At 37.9% G+C, this 13,079-nt stretch overlaps 1 protein-coding gene across 1 annotated transcript in view; it reads right to left on the bottom strand.

The window, feature by feature from the left end:
* LOC121927157 (protein AHNAK2-like) overlaps positions 1–13,079 on the bottom strand; it is a 113,064-nt gene that overhangs the window by 23,717 nt on the left and 76,268 nt on the right. Inside the window, 3 exon segments of the mRNA XM_042460763.1 lie at positions 440–621; positions 1,178–1,319; positions 11,529–11,591. Of these exon segments, the coding sequence (XP_042316697.1) occupies positions 440–621; positions 1,178–1,319; positions 11,529–11,543 (339 nt within the window). The 5' untranslated portion in view covers positions 11,544–11,591.

Genomic DNA, 13,079 nt, shown 5'->3' with positions numbered 1-13,079 from the left:
TATTCAAACCTGGAATTGATCAGATGGCTACTTTCTGTTTAGCAAAAAATACTCCCATGGATCTAAAACAGATCCATCTGTTCCCAATGGTTCAAAATCATGTCTTATCCAGAAGTTCTGGAAGTACTATTGTCAATGCGGAGTTCCTTGCTGGCCTCCCAAAATCATCCTTGAAGCATCTGAAATCAGCAGGCCATACTTTCCCTCACTGCTCTAGTACACAATTCAAAGCAAAGATGCATTCTGAGGGTTATTTTGTGCATCCTCATAGACTATTACAGCATATACACAGCGCTACTTGCAGTTGATGTCTTAAATTCCAAACTCCTGCCAACTGCATTTCGCTTTTTGAAAAAAACACTGCCTTAAAATTACACAAGCAAACTTATCTCATGACCTGTGTCTTATTCCAAAATATAGCTGCACAGCTGTATATTACCTGACTCAGTTTTTCCTTTTTGGATTGTGTTGCAGAATGCATTGTTTCCAGCTCTTCTTTTCCAGTGAGCTTTCTTTTGAGATTGAATTGCACTTTGTATGGCTCGGAATATTGTAGAATCTTGAGTGCATCTTCGTATTTGATATTATCAAAAAAGATTGTGGCACTCAGAAGCTGATCACCTGTAAAGAGGGAGCAGAAGCTAATTGAGTTTCAAAATATTTCAGGCTAGTTAGGGAAGGCCTGCAAGGGTACGCAGGTAAAATTTTTGACACGTTTGGATAATTGCAAATCACATACATGAACTATTCCAGAGACAAGTAGACTTTTGCAAAATTTAAAAATCAGGATTTCAATGTTATCAAACCTCTTAGTTCTCTAAGTTTTGTTTCTAGTATTAAAATCTGATGTTGGTATATACATCCTTCTTGGCCATGCATATTTTTGCTCAGCAGTAAATAAATAAATAAATTTAAATTAAATAACTTGTTTAATTGTATTTTCACTTTTTTATTATCAGGTGTTTTAGCTTTATCTTGTTTTAGGCCTCTTTTAAGATGCCTTTGGCCCCACACTGGGAGAAAGACAGGATATAAATAAATATTCAAAGAGCAATAGGAATTAAAATAAAATGTAGTAAATTTATTCAATATTTAAAATATGCATTAGATATTCTATCATTTTCCAAGTTAACTGTATCAAAATAAAACTGTAATATAACACAAGATCACACTGTACCTTCTTTTAGACTGAAGAGTTTTGAGGCTGGAGACTCTTTGAGGACTTGCTTCACAAATATTCCTTCACTTCCACCACCAGCCACACTAAATCCACTTGCTCCAGATTCCACTTCGGTTTTTAATGTCACTTCCATAGATTCCTAGTAGTCCCAAAAGTTGTATTATTAAAATTGTAATGCTTCGAGCCATGTAAGACCTCTGGTCATTCATGTCACACCTTCAGCAAATGTCAACATCATAAACATAATCTCAAGTTTTGTTGCATCAGATGTGTATTTCTGAACATTTTATAGGTTTTAAAAATGCACTACAGAGTTCTCTGAAAAACTAATTAATGCCTTTTGCCTGTAAATGGAGGCAAACAGTTTGGGACATTATGTACTTAAGAGCTTGCTGTTTGATTAATGTAATAAATAAGCCTTTCATGGGAGTTTTGCCCTAAAGCAATTCTTGCCAACTTGATTTGACAGCAGAGTGTAAATATTTCTTAATGGCCCCAGATGGCCAGTTTATGGGAGAACTGTGAGAAGACAGATACAGACATCTCTTTGGAAAAAGAAGTATTCCCAGTAAGGCTGTTGATACAAATTGAAATCCACTTCTCTCTCTTTCTTTCTGATCCAGCTAACCCATTATACAGTGGACCCTTGTTATACGCTGGGGTTTGGTTCCAAGATCCCCCGTGTATAATAAAATCAATGTATGCTCAAGTCCCATTACATATAATGACATAGCAAAATGGTGTCCCTTATAAAAAATGGAAAATCAAGGTAAGTTTATACTTTTTTGAACATTTTCAAACTGTGGATGCTTGAATCCGTGTATAAAAAATATGTGTATAAGAAGGGCCGACTGTAGTTTATTTCTATAGTGCTGTAAATGTACACAGCACTGTATCTGTATGTACAGCACTGTGTACATTTACAGTGCTATAGAAATAAATAAATAAATAAATAAATAATAATAATAATAATAATCTGCACTGCAGAAATAATCCAGTTTGACTAACTGCCAAGGCTCAATGCTAGAGAATTCTGGGAACTGGAGTTTGCTGTGGCACCTGACAGAGGAGGCTAAAAATCTCACACAACAACAGTTCCCAGGATTTCATAACACTGAGCCATGGTAGTTGAAGTTGTGTCAAACTGGGTTATTTCTGCAATGCAGATGCAACATTACTAACAGTGTTTGTCTAGGGTTTCATGCAAGATTCTTTCTTTAAGCCTAACTGGTATTCTTTAGGGGCTTCTCATCCAAATAGTAACCAAGCCCCAACCTGCTTAGCTTCCAAAACCAGAAGGGATAAGTTGGGTTGAAATGTCTCTGCCAAAATGGCAAGAGAACACGGGTTGAATGTTGCATTGTGAATTGGTTATTTTAAGGTAAATTTAACTGTGATTTTAATAACTCTTTTATTTTCTGCATTTTGCATTCTGGATCTAGTCATGCCAATGCCCTTTACTGATCCTCATGATATTTCCCAGCAACTATCTTTCTTGCTCTGGATGTTATAGCAATGAAGCTGAGTCACAAGTGATTGATTTTCTTTATTTAATTTTTAGGGCTTCAGCATAAAATGCATAGTGATCCATTAGGAAACTGCTCCCAGGCTTTTCTTCCATTAATATGCAAAGCAGTCTGGGGATTTTATCCCACCAGAAATGCAAACATATTGGGTTGGGGCCCCTCAATATTGCACCTTTCTTTCTTTCTTTCTTTCTTTCTTTCTTTCTTTCTTTCTTTCCTGAATACAAATTTATTTTGAACTATACTTTGAGCTTGCTATTAGAGTGTTTAAAAAGCCACTAAAATAGTATTTGAATTTATTGAAGGATATTCTAGTTCTGAAAATTTTCAGTCCTGGATAATGGTACACCTGGAGAGATGCTGGCATGGAGGAAGAACAGTATGAGGGACAAAACAACAGTTAGAAGATGTTTTAATCAGTATAACGAATTATTACAGTCATCTAGTTGTTCCATATTCTACATAGAGCTCCTGCATACAAGACAAGTGGGAGACAGTTGTACTATACTTTCAAACTGCCATGGAGTTGCTTCTGTCCCGGCCTCTGTATTTTATTCTCTTTCTTTCTTCCTTTCAAGGATTTATATCCTGCCTTTCTCCAACAATGGATGTCAAGGCACCAGCTTCCATAGCCCCATCTCCCTGCCCTATCCTTTTCCCAGCATGCCTTTCAGTTTGTGTTTAATTTTATTTGTAGCACAGTTGCGCGAACATGGCAATCCAGTAAGTAAAAAATAAACAGATAAAAGAAAATAAATTTAAAAAAAGAAAAGAAAAACAGCCCACATGGGGATAGCAAGATAGAGGAAGGAGGTGAGCAGATTCACAGCCACTCACAACACATGGCTGCTGCATATCAGAACTGCTTCGGAAGAAACTTCTCACATGCATTAACAGCGGAAAAGCAGTGTGATTGGGAGGCACTGGTAGGTTTTGCCCATCAATGAAAAGAACTCCAGCAATGGTTAGACTACAGACCAACAACTGGACAGACATGACGTCGTGTGATAAGGTACGTCACAGATACTACTATCCCACTCTAATTCCACTTTTCAAGCCTTGTGTGATAAAATCCTTATAAAATGTTTCATCTGCATTCTGATTTCTAACTCTGCACAGGATAACTCCAGTGTAAAAAAAAAAGAGCAAAACATTGTTTAAAAAAATCAAGAGTGACTTCTCAGGACTGCACTGTATTCTTCAAAGACTGCAATACTGTATGACTATTACAGTGCTTTGTTATTTGTCTGGATTTGCCTAGTATTGTAAAACAAATGTCCAGTGAAGACATTCCATATGAGGTTCTATATATTTCTGAGTAATTCCAGCCACCTGCCTATGCTGTTTAATTTCATAGGTGTGGCCACCCTACCACTAATGAATCTGGCAACAAGGTAACTTGGGTAAACAGTCTGATTGATAATGAAGCATTTTCCCATGTAATTTTTGCGTCATTTTGAATAGATCAATATCCTTGATCAGCAACACTGTTAGCAATGTCAGTGCGGAAAGAATGAGCTCATTCACATGTACTCAGATGCAATTTAAAGCTGTCAGTTTAATATGACCAGTTATAGCTCAGATCATTGAAAAGCCTGATTTTTTAATAAGCAACCTTGTCCTACTGTTAAACCATTGCTTTAGGTTGATTTGAAAAAGTAGTTGGCCCTCCTTATCCACAGATTCTTTATCCATGGATTCAACTATGCACAGCTTGAAAATATAAATTCCAAAAGACAAACCTTGATTTTGTCATTGTATATAAGGGACACTATTTTACTGTACCATTGTATTTTATTGGGACTTGAGCATCCATGGATTTTGGTATCCAGGGAGATCCTAGAACAAAACTTCAGTTGATACCAAGAACCCACTGTAATAAACTCTATTTCCATATTTGAAATGGTTACAGGAAATGATGTTTCTCATGTTCGTGAAAATGAATGGAAGTTCCTTTTTGTAAATCATTTTGTACAACATAAATTACTACTGTACTACAATGGCAATGGCAACCCCCCTCTGAAGAAACTTGAGAAGAAAACTCTACAATAGGTTTGTCTTATGGTTGCCATATGTTGGAAACAACTTGTAAGGCACACAACACCACTATGGTATTACTACTACTACTGTTGTGAATTCCAACCCAATCTAATATGGGGAGAACCTTGCATTGTACTGGCTCAGGATTGTTTTAATTTCCATCTGTACTGAATGTTGGTTTTCCTTATTGTGTCAAGGTTACAGATGTCACTCTGAAGACATGGTCAGATCTGCCAATTTTGACAATTCCCGTCATTCAAGCCAGAAGGGACTGAATCCATCTTTTCCTCTCTTTCTAACAATAGGTGATCAGTACCGCTAATGTTTACCATGCAAACCATTGATTGTGGATATGCTTAGGTGCGTGTTTCTGATGGAATTCTGCAGGAGTACAGAAGAGGTACAGAATGTAGTAGCAGATGCAACTTCTTGAGAATCATGGCTTAAAATACTACCTTTTCTCCTCCTGCTGCTAAATCAATGTATGTTTCCAACAGTTGAGGTTGCAAACATACATTTAGATGTATGTGGGCCATGTTCATTGCACAATATGCAAAAAGAAAATAAATTATGCAAAACATAAAGTACTGGTGCTAATAATGCTTGCAGAATCTACATTTCATCACACAGAATTGGGATTGCTTGTATACAGAATGTCAACACTTTTATATTGATACCGATTAAATAAATTTACCTACATATATGTGTTTGTACTGTTCTGTTTCTATAGCTACATATAAATGGGTTGATAATGTCAAGGGACCATATTTATTTTTGGCCTGAGGGCTACACTTTGTCAGCAGGCTGTATTTTGTCTTCCACATGAACCTGAAAGTAAATCAGACCCCAGACTCTTTTGGGCTAGCTTGTATGTGTGTGTGTGCAGGGCATACCTTGCTCTTGAGAAAACTGGAACTGCTTCTGTCAGAGGATTCAAGAGAAGGATGCTTTTAATTGCATTATTTTTTAATTTGTAAGCTGCTTTATGTCCCAATTTTGGGGGAAAAGTGGGACATAATAATAATAATAATAATAATAATAATAATAATAATAATAATAATTTAAATTCCAACTCCTTGCCAACTGCTTTCGCTTTTTGAAAAAACATGCCTTAAAATTACACAAGCAAACTTATCTCATGACCTGTGTCTTATTCCAAAATATAGCTGCACAGCTGTATATTACCTGACTCAGTTTTTCCTTTTTGGATGTGGTGTGCAGAATGCATTGTTTCCAGCTCTTCTTTTCCAGTGAGCTTCTTTGAGATTGAATTGCACTTTGTATGGCTCGAATTGTAGAATCTTGAGTGCATCTTCGTATTGATATTATCAAAAAAGATTGTGGCACTCAGAAGCTGATCACCTGTAAAGAGGGAGCAGAAGCTAATTGAGTTTCAAAATATTTCGGCTAGTTAGGGAAGGCCTGCAAGGTACGCAGTAAAATTTTTGACACGTTGGATAATTGCAAATCACAATACATGAACTATTCCAAGACAAGTAGACTTTTTGCAAATTTAAAAACGGATTTCAATGTTATCAACCTTTAGTTCTCAAGTTTTGTTTCTAGTATTAAATCTGATGTTGGTATATACATCCTTCTTGGCCATGCATATTTTTGCTCAGCAGTAAATAAATAAATAAATTTAAATTAAATAACTTGTTTAATTGTATTTTCACTTTTTATTATCGGTGTTTTAGCTTTATCTTGTTTTAGGCTCTTTTAAGATGCCTTTGGCCCCACTGGGAGAAAGACAGATATAAATAAATATTCAAAGAGCATAGGAATTAAAATAAAATGTGTAAATTTATTCAATATTTAAAATATGCATTAGATATTCATCTTTTCCAAGTTAACGTATCAAAATAAAACTGTAATACTACACAAGATCACACTGTACCTTCTTTAGACTGAAGAGTTTGAGGCTGGAGACTCTTTGAGACTTGCTTCACAAATATTCCTTCACTTCCACCACCCCACTAAATCCATTGCTCCAGATTCCACTTCGGTTTTTATGTCACTTCCATAGATTCCTAGTAGTCCAAAAGTTGTATTATTAAAATGTAAGTGCTTCGAGCCATGTAAGACCTCTGGTCATTCATGTCACACCTTCAGCAATGTCAACATCATAACATAATCTCAAGTTTTGTTGCATCAGATGTGTATTTCTGAACATTTTATAGGTTTTAAAAATGCACTACAGAGTTCTCTGAAAAACTAATTAATGCCTTTTGCCTGTAAATGGAGGCAAACAGTTTGGGACATATTTACTTAAGAGCTTGCTGTTGATTAGTAATAAATAAGCTTTCATGGGAGTTTTGCCCTAAAGCATTCTTGCCAACTTGATTGACAGCAGAGTGTAAATATTCTTAATGGCCCCAGATGGCCAGTTTATGGGAGAACTGTGAGAAGACAGATCAGACATCTCTTTGGAAAAAGAAGTTCCCAGTAAGGCTGTTGATACAAATTGAAATCCACTCTCTCTCTCTTCTTTCTGATCCAGCTAACCCATTATACAGTGGACCCTTGTTTATACGCTGGGGTTTGGTTCCAAGATCCCCGTGTATAATAAAATCAATGTATGCTCAGTCCCATACATATAATGACATAGCAAAATGTGTCCCTTATAAAAAGGAAAATCAAGGTAAGTTTATACTTTTTTGAACATTTTCAAACTGTGGATGCTTGAATCCGTGTATAAAAAATATGTGTATAAGAAGGGCCGACTGTAGTTTTTCTATAGTGCTGTAAATGTACACAGCACTGTACTTATGTACAGCACTGTGTACATTTACAGTGCTATAGAATAAATAATAAATAAAATAAATAATAATAATAATAATCTGCACTGCAGAAAATCCAGTTTGACTAACTGCCAGCTCAATGCTAGAGAATTCTGGGAACTGGAGTTTGCTGTGGCACCTGACAGAGGAGGCTAAAAATCTCACACCACAACAGTTCCCAGGATTTCATAACATGAGCCATGGTAGTTGAAGTTGTGTCAAACTGGGTTATTTCTGCAATGCAGATGCAACATTACTAACGTGTTTGTCTAGGGTTTCATCAAGATTCTTTCTTTAAGCCTAACTGGTATTCTTTAGGGGCTTCTCATCCAAAAGTAACCAAGCCCCAACCTGCTTCTTCCAAAACCAGAAGGGATAAGTTGGGTTGAAATGTCTCTGCCAAATGGCAAGAGAACACGGGTTGAATGTTGCTTTGTGAATTGGTTATTTTAAGGTAAATTTAACTGGATTTTTATAACTCTTTATTTTCTGCATTTTGCATTCTGGATCTAGTCATGCCAATGCCCTTTACGATCCTCATGATATTTCCCAGCAACTACTTTCTTGCTCTGGATGTTATAGCAAGGAAGCTGAGTCACAAGTGAGATTTCTTTATTTATTTTTAGGGCTTCAGCATAAAATGCATAGTGATCCATTAGGAAACTGCTCCCAGGCTTTCTTCCATTATATGCAAAGCAGTCTGGGGATTTTTCCCACCAGAAATGCAAACATATTGGGTTGGGGCCCCTCAATATTGCACCTTTCTTTCTTTCTTTCTTTCTTTCTTTCTTTCTTTCTTTCTTTCCTGAATAAAATTTATTTGAACTATACTTTGAGCTTGCATTAGAGTGTTTAAAAAGCCACTAAAATAGTATTTGAATTTATTGAAGGATATTCTAGTTCTGAAAATTTTCAGTCCTGGATTAGGGTACACCTGGAGAGATGCTGGCATGAGGAAGAACAGTATGAGGGACAAAACAACAGTTAGAAGATGTTTTAATCAGTATAACGAATTATTACAGTCCCTAGTTGTTCCATATCTACATAGAGCTCCTGCATACAAGACAAGTGGGAGACAGTTGTACTATATTTCAAACTGCCATGGAGTTGCTCTGTCCCGGCCTCTGATTTTATTCTCTTTTCTTTCTCCTTTCAAGGATTTATATCCTGCCTTTCTCCAACAATGGATGTCAAGGCACCAGCTTCCATAGCCCACCCCTGCCCTATCCTTTTCCCAGCATGCTTTCAGTTTGTGTTTAATTTTATTTGTAGCACAGTTGCGCGAACATGGCAATCCAGTAAGTAAAAAATAACAGATAAAAGAAATAAATTTAAAAAAAGAAAAGAAAAACAGCCCACATGGGGATAGCAGATAGAGGAAGGAGGTGAGCAGATTCACAGCCACTCACAACACATGGCTGCTGCATATCAGAACTGCTCGGAAGAAACTTCTCACATGCATTAACAGCGGAAAAGCAGTGTGATTGGGAGGCACTGGTAGGTTTTGCCCATCAATGAAAAGAACTCCAGCAATGGTTAGACTACAGACCAACACTGGACAGACATGACGTCGTGTGATAAGGTACGTCACAGATATACTATCCACCTAATTCCACTTTTCAAGCCTTGTGTGATAAAATCCTTATAAAATGTTTCATCTGCATTCTGATTTCTAACTCTGCACAGGATAACTCAGTGTAAAAAAAAAAGAGCAAAACATTGTTTAAAAAATCAAGAGTGACTTCTCAGGACTGCACTGTATTCTTCAAAGACTGCAATACTGATGAATATACAGTGCTTTGTTATTTGTCTGGATTGCCTAGTATTGTAAAACAATGTCCAGTGAAGACATTCCTATGAGGTTCTATATATTCTGAGTAATTCCAGCCACCTGCCTATGCTGTTTAATTTCATAGGTGTGGCCACCTACCACTAATGAATCTGGCAACAAGGTAACTTGGGTAAACAGTCTGGATTGATAATGAAGCATTTTCCCATGTAATTTTTGCGTCATTTTGAATAGATCAATACCTTGATCGCAACACTGTTAGCAATGTCAGGTGCGAAGAATGAGCTCATCACATGCTCAGATGCAATTTAAAGCTGTCAGTTTAATATGACCAGTTATAGCTCAGATCATGAAAGCCTGATTTTTTAATAAGCAACCTTGTCCTACTGAAACCATTGCTTAGGTTGATTTGAAAAAGTAGTTGGCCCTCCTTATCCACAGATTCTTTATCCATGGATTCAACTATGCACAGCTTGAAAATATAATTCCAAAAGACAAACCTTGATTTTGTCATTGTATATAAGGGACACTATTTTACTGTACCAGTGATTATTGGGACTTGAGCATCCATGGATTTTGGTATCCAGGGAGATCCTAGAACAAAACTTCAGTTGATACCAAGAACCCACTGTAATAAACTCATTTCCAATTTGAAATGGTTACAGGAAAGATGTTTCTCATGTTCGGAAAATGAATGGAAGTTCCTTTTTGTAAATCATTTTGTACAACATAAATTACTACTGTACTACATGGCAATGGCAACCCCCCTCGGAAGAAACTTGAGAAGAAAACCTACAATAGGTTTGTCTTATGGTTGCCATATGTTGGAAACAACTTGTAAGGACACAACACCACTATGGTATACTACACTATGTGTGTGAATTCCAACCCAATCTAATATGGGAGAACCTTGCATTGTACTGGCTCAGGATTGTTTTAATTTCCATCTGTACTGAATGTTGGTTTTCCTTATTGTGTCAGGTTACAGATGTCACTCTGAAGACATGGTCAGATCTGCCAATTTTGACAATTCCCGTCATTCAAGCCAGAAGGGACTGAATCCATCTTTTCCTCTCTTTCTAACAATAGGTGATCAGTACCGCTAATGTTTACATGCAAACCATTGATTGTGGATATGCTTAGGTGCGTGTTTCTGATGGAATTCTGCAGGAGTACAGAAGAGGTACAGAATGTAGTAGCAGATGCAACTTCTTGAGAATCGGGCTTAAAATACTACCTTTTCTCCCTCCTGCTGCTAAATCAATGTATGTTTCCAACGTTGAGGTTGCAAACAACATTTAGATGTATGTGGGCCATGTTCATTGCACAATATGCAAAAAGAAAATAAATTATGCAAAACATAAAGTACTGGTGCTAATAATGCTGCAGAATCTACATTTCATCACACAGAATTGGGATTGCTTGTATACAGATGTCAACCTTTTTAATTGATACCGATTAATAAATTTACTACATATATGTGTTTGTACTGTTCTGTTTTCTATAGCTACATATAAAGGGGTTGATAATGTCAAGGGACCATATTTATTTTTGGCCTGAGGGTACACTTTGTCAGCAGGCTGTATTTTGTCTTCCACATGAACCTGAAAGTAAACCAGACCCCAGACTCTTTTGGGCTAGCTTGTATGTGTGGTGTGGCAGGGCATACCTTGCTCTTGAGAAAACTGGAACTGCTTCGTTCAGAGGATTCAAGAGAAGGATGCTTTAATATGCATTATTTTTTTAATTTGTAAGCTGCTTTATGTCCCAATTTTGGGGAAAAAGTGGGACATAATATAATAATAATAATAAAATATAATAATAATATAAATGTTTCCTCCGCTTACTGTAGGAACGGAGGTGTCCAAAGCCACTCCAAAGATCTGAGAAACACTTTGGAGCAGGTTTTCACGAAGAATGGAGAGTAGCAGAGAAAAGGGGCAGAAAGTCCAGTCTAACGGTTGGCACTGATATTGAAATTAGGCCTCTCTTGTGTTTTTCTACATTTACAGGCTATCTATCCAAGATCTGTGCAGCTTCACAAACTAAAGGAATGTGGAAACTGTCCTTCTGCAGGCCACCTTTGCAAGCTGTGGTTGCATTCAGTTCAGGGTCAACAAGAACAAGAATTAGGCATAATACATAGAAAATTGCTCCAACACAATGCTCTTCTGTCTAGGAAGGGCGTACACCGATCAGATGTTTAATCTCACCTGTGAGTCACTCATTCTGATAGAAGAATCCCTTCTTTGTCTGTTCTCTCTATCTTGTTGAAGCTGGAAACACAAGTGTCATTTTTAGTGCTTAGCTGTGACAGATTGGCCAGATTGAGTAAACTCCCTAGGCAGCTATCATCCTGAAGTCGCTAATTCTCCCATTCTCTCTGGTGTGTGTGTGTGTGTGTGTGTTGTGTGTGTGTGTGCATGTGTGGCACACACATACACACCTTATAGTTGTAGAAAATTCATTTAAAGAGTTGTGCAGCCTAGACAACCATTCATTAAAGAAAACTTTAGACTGAATGAAGAAAATGAATAATTTAGTTAACAAGCCCCTCTTTAAATTTCAAAAAAGCTCTTTCTCAATTTTTTCCCCTCAGCTCTGTAAAAAAATGTTGCAGTGTATCTCAGGAATCTAACAAGAGAACTCTTATTCATGATTCTAGCCAGGACAGGAGCCTTGTATTTATTGTTCTGGGCCATATATGTATAAGTGTGTGTTTATACACACACTATACATATAAAAGAATTGAGGTAGAGGTATGGTTACATATGTCCTTGCTTTCCTGGACATGTCTTCTTCTTCAGAGCTAACATTTCTCTCCGAGCAGATTTTAAAATATCTAGGGATTTTAAAAATGTCTGAAGCAGCCTCCTCGATGCATCTGCTGATCCAACAAGAACCGAGAGACAGAGACTGCTATGGCTTGTGAAATCCTGGGAGTTTGTTGTGGCACCAGAGCTCTCTGACAGAAAGAGCTAAATAATACACAAAGTTACATATCCCAGGATTCCACAGGATGGAGCCATGGGCAGTAAAACAGTGTCAAACGCATTAATTCTGCAGTGTAGATGCAGCTGGACAGAGAGAAAGAGAGATGGGGGGGCGGGTGAAGGAGGCAAATCCTTGGGGGAAAGGTGAGTTAGCTGATGATGTCTTCAGCTCTGCAGGGAGGATGGAACAGGGTGGCTTGGTGGAGTGTGTGACTGTCAGAAGGGGCAGGCAAGGGAGAAAGGGAAGACAAATGATGTTATTCATTCACAGTGAAGGTTAACAATATTTCTAGTAGTGGTATCACAACTAACAAAGTAGGGGTAGTTAAATGAGAATCGCCACTGTGCTCAATAGTTTGAAGTGGTTGGTAAACATAGTGGCATCATGGGAGGGTGCAGAACTCACTGGGTGATACCACAGAGGAGGGGTGACACTGGTTAGGCCCCCTTCCCGTTGTGCTGGAAGGACAAGCAAATGCCCTCTGGCTGCTCCGTTGTGGCACTTTCTCCTTGGGGAGGAGCCCAGATGTAGGAGAGGAGGGCAATGTGCTTTTCCTCCAGCTGCCTCACTTGTCTGACCGCCTGGATGGGTGGCCAGCCAAGGGAGTGATGCAGCAGCTGGGTAGGGAGGCAGGAAGCAGGCAACCAGACAACTGGTGGGGAGGGAGGCAGGTGAGCAGGGAGGGTGGTCAGGTGAGCCAATTAGTGGGAAGGGTGGCACAGCTCTCCCCATTGGCAGCACTCTGCACTGTGTCACCATAGGTACATAGG

Source organism: Sceloporus undulatus, chromosome 1, assembly GCF_019175285.1.
Source record: "Sceloporus undulatus isolate JIND9_A2432 ecotype Alabama chromosome 1, SceUnd_v1.1, whole genome shotgun sequence".
Taxonomy (NCBI): Eukaryota; Metazoa; Chordata; class Lepidosauria; order Squamata; family Phrynosomatidae; genus Sceloporus; species Sceloporus undulatus.
Note: the sequence above shows the minus strand (reverse complement) of the source record. Positions and strands in the feature narration are given on the sequence as shown.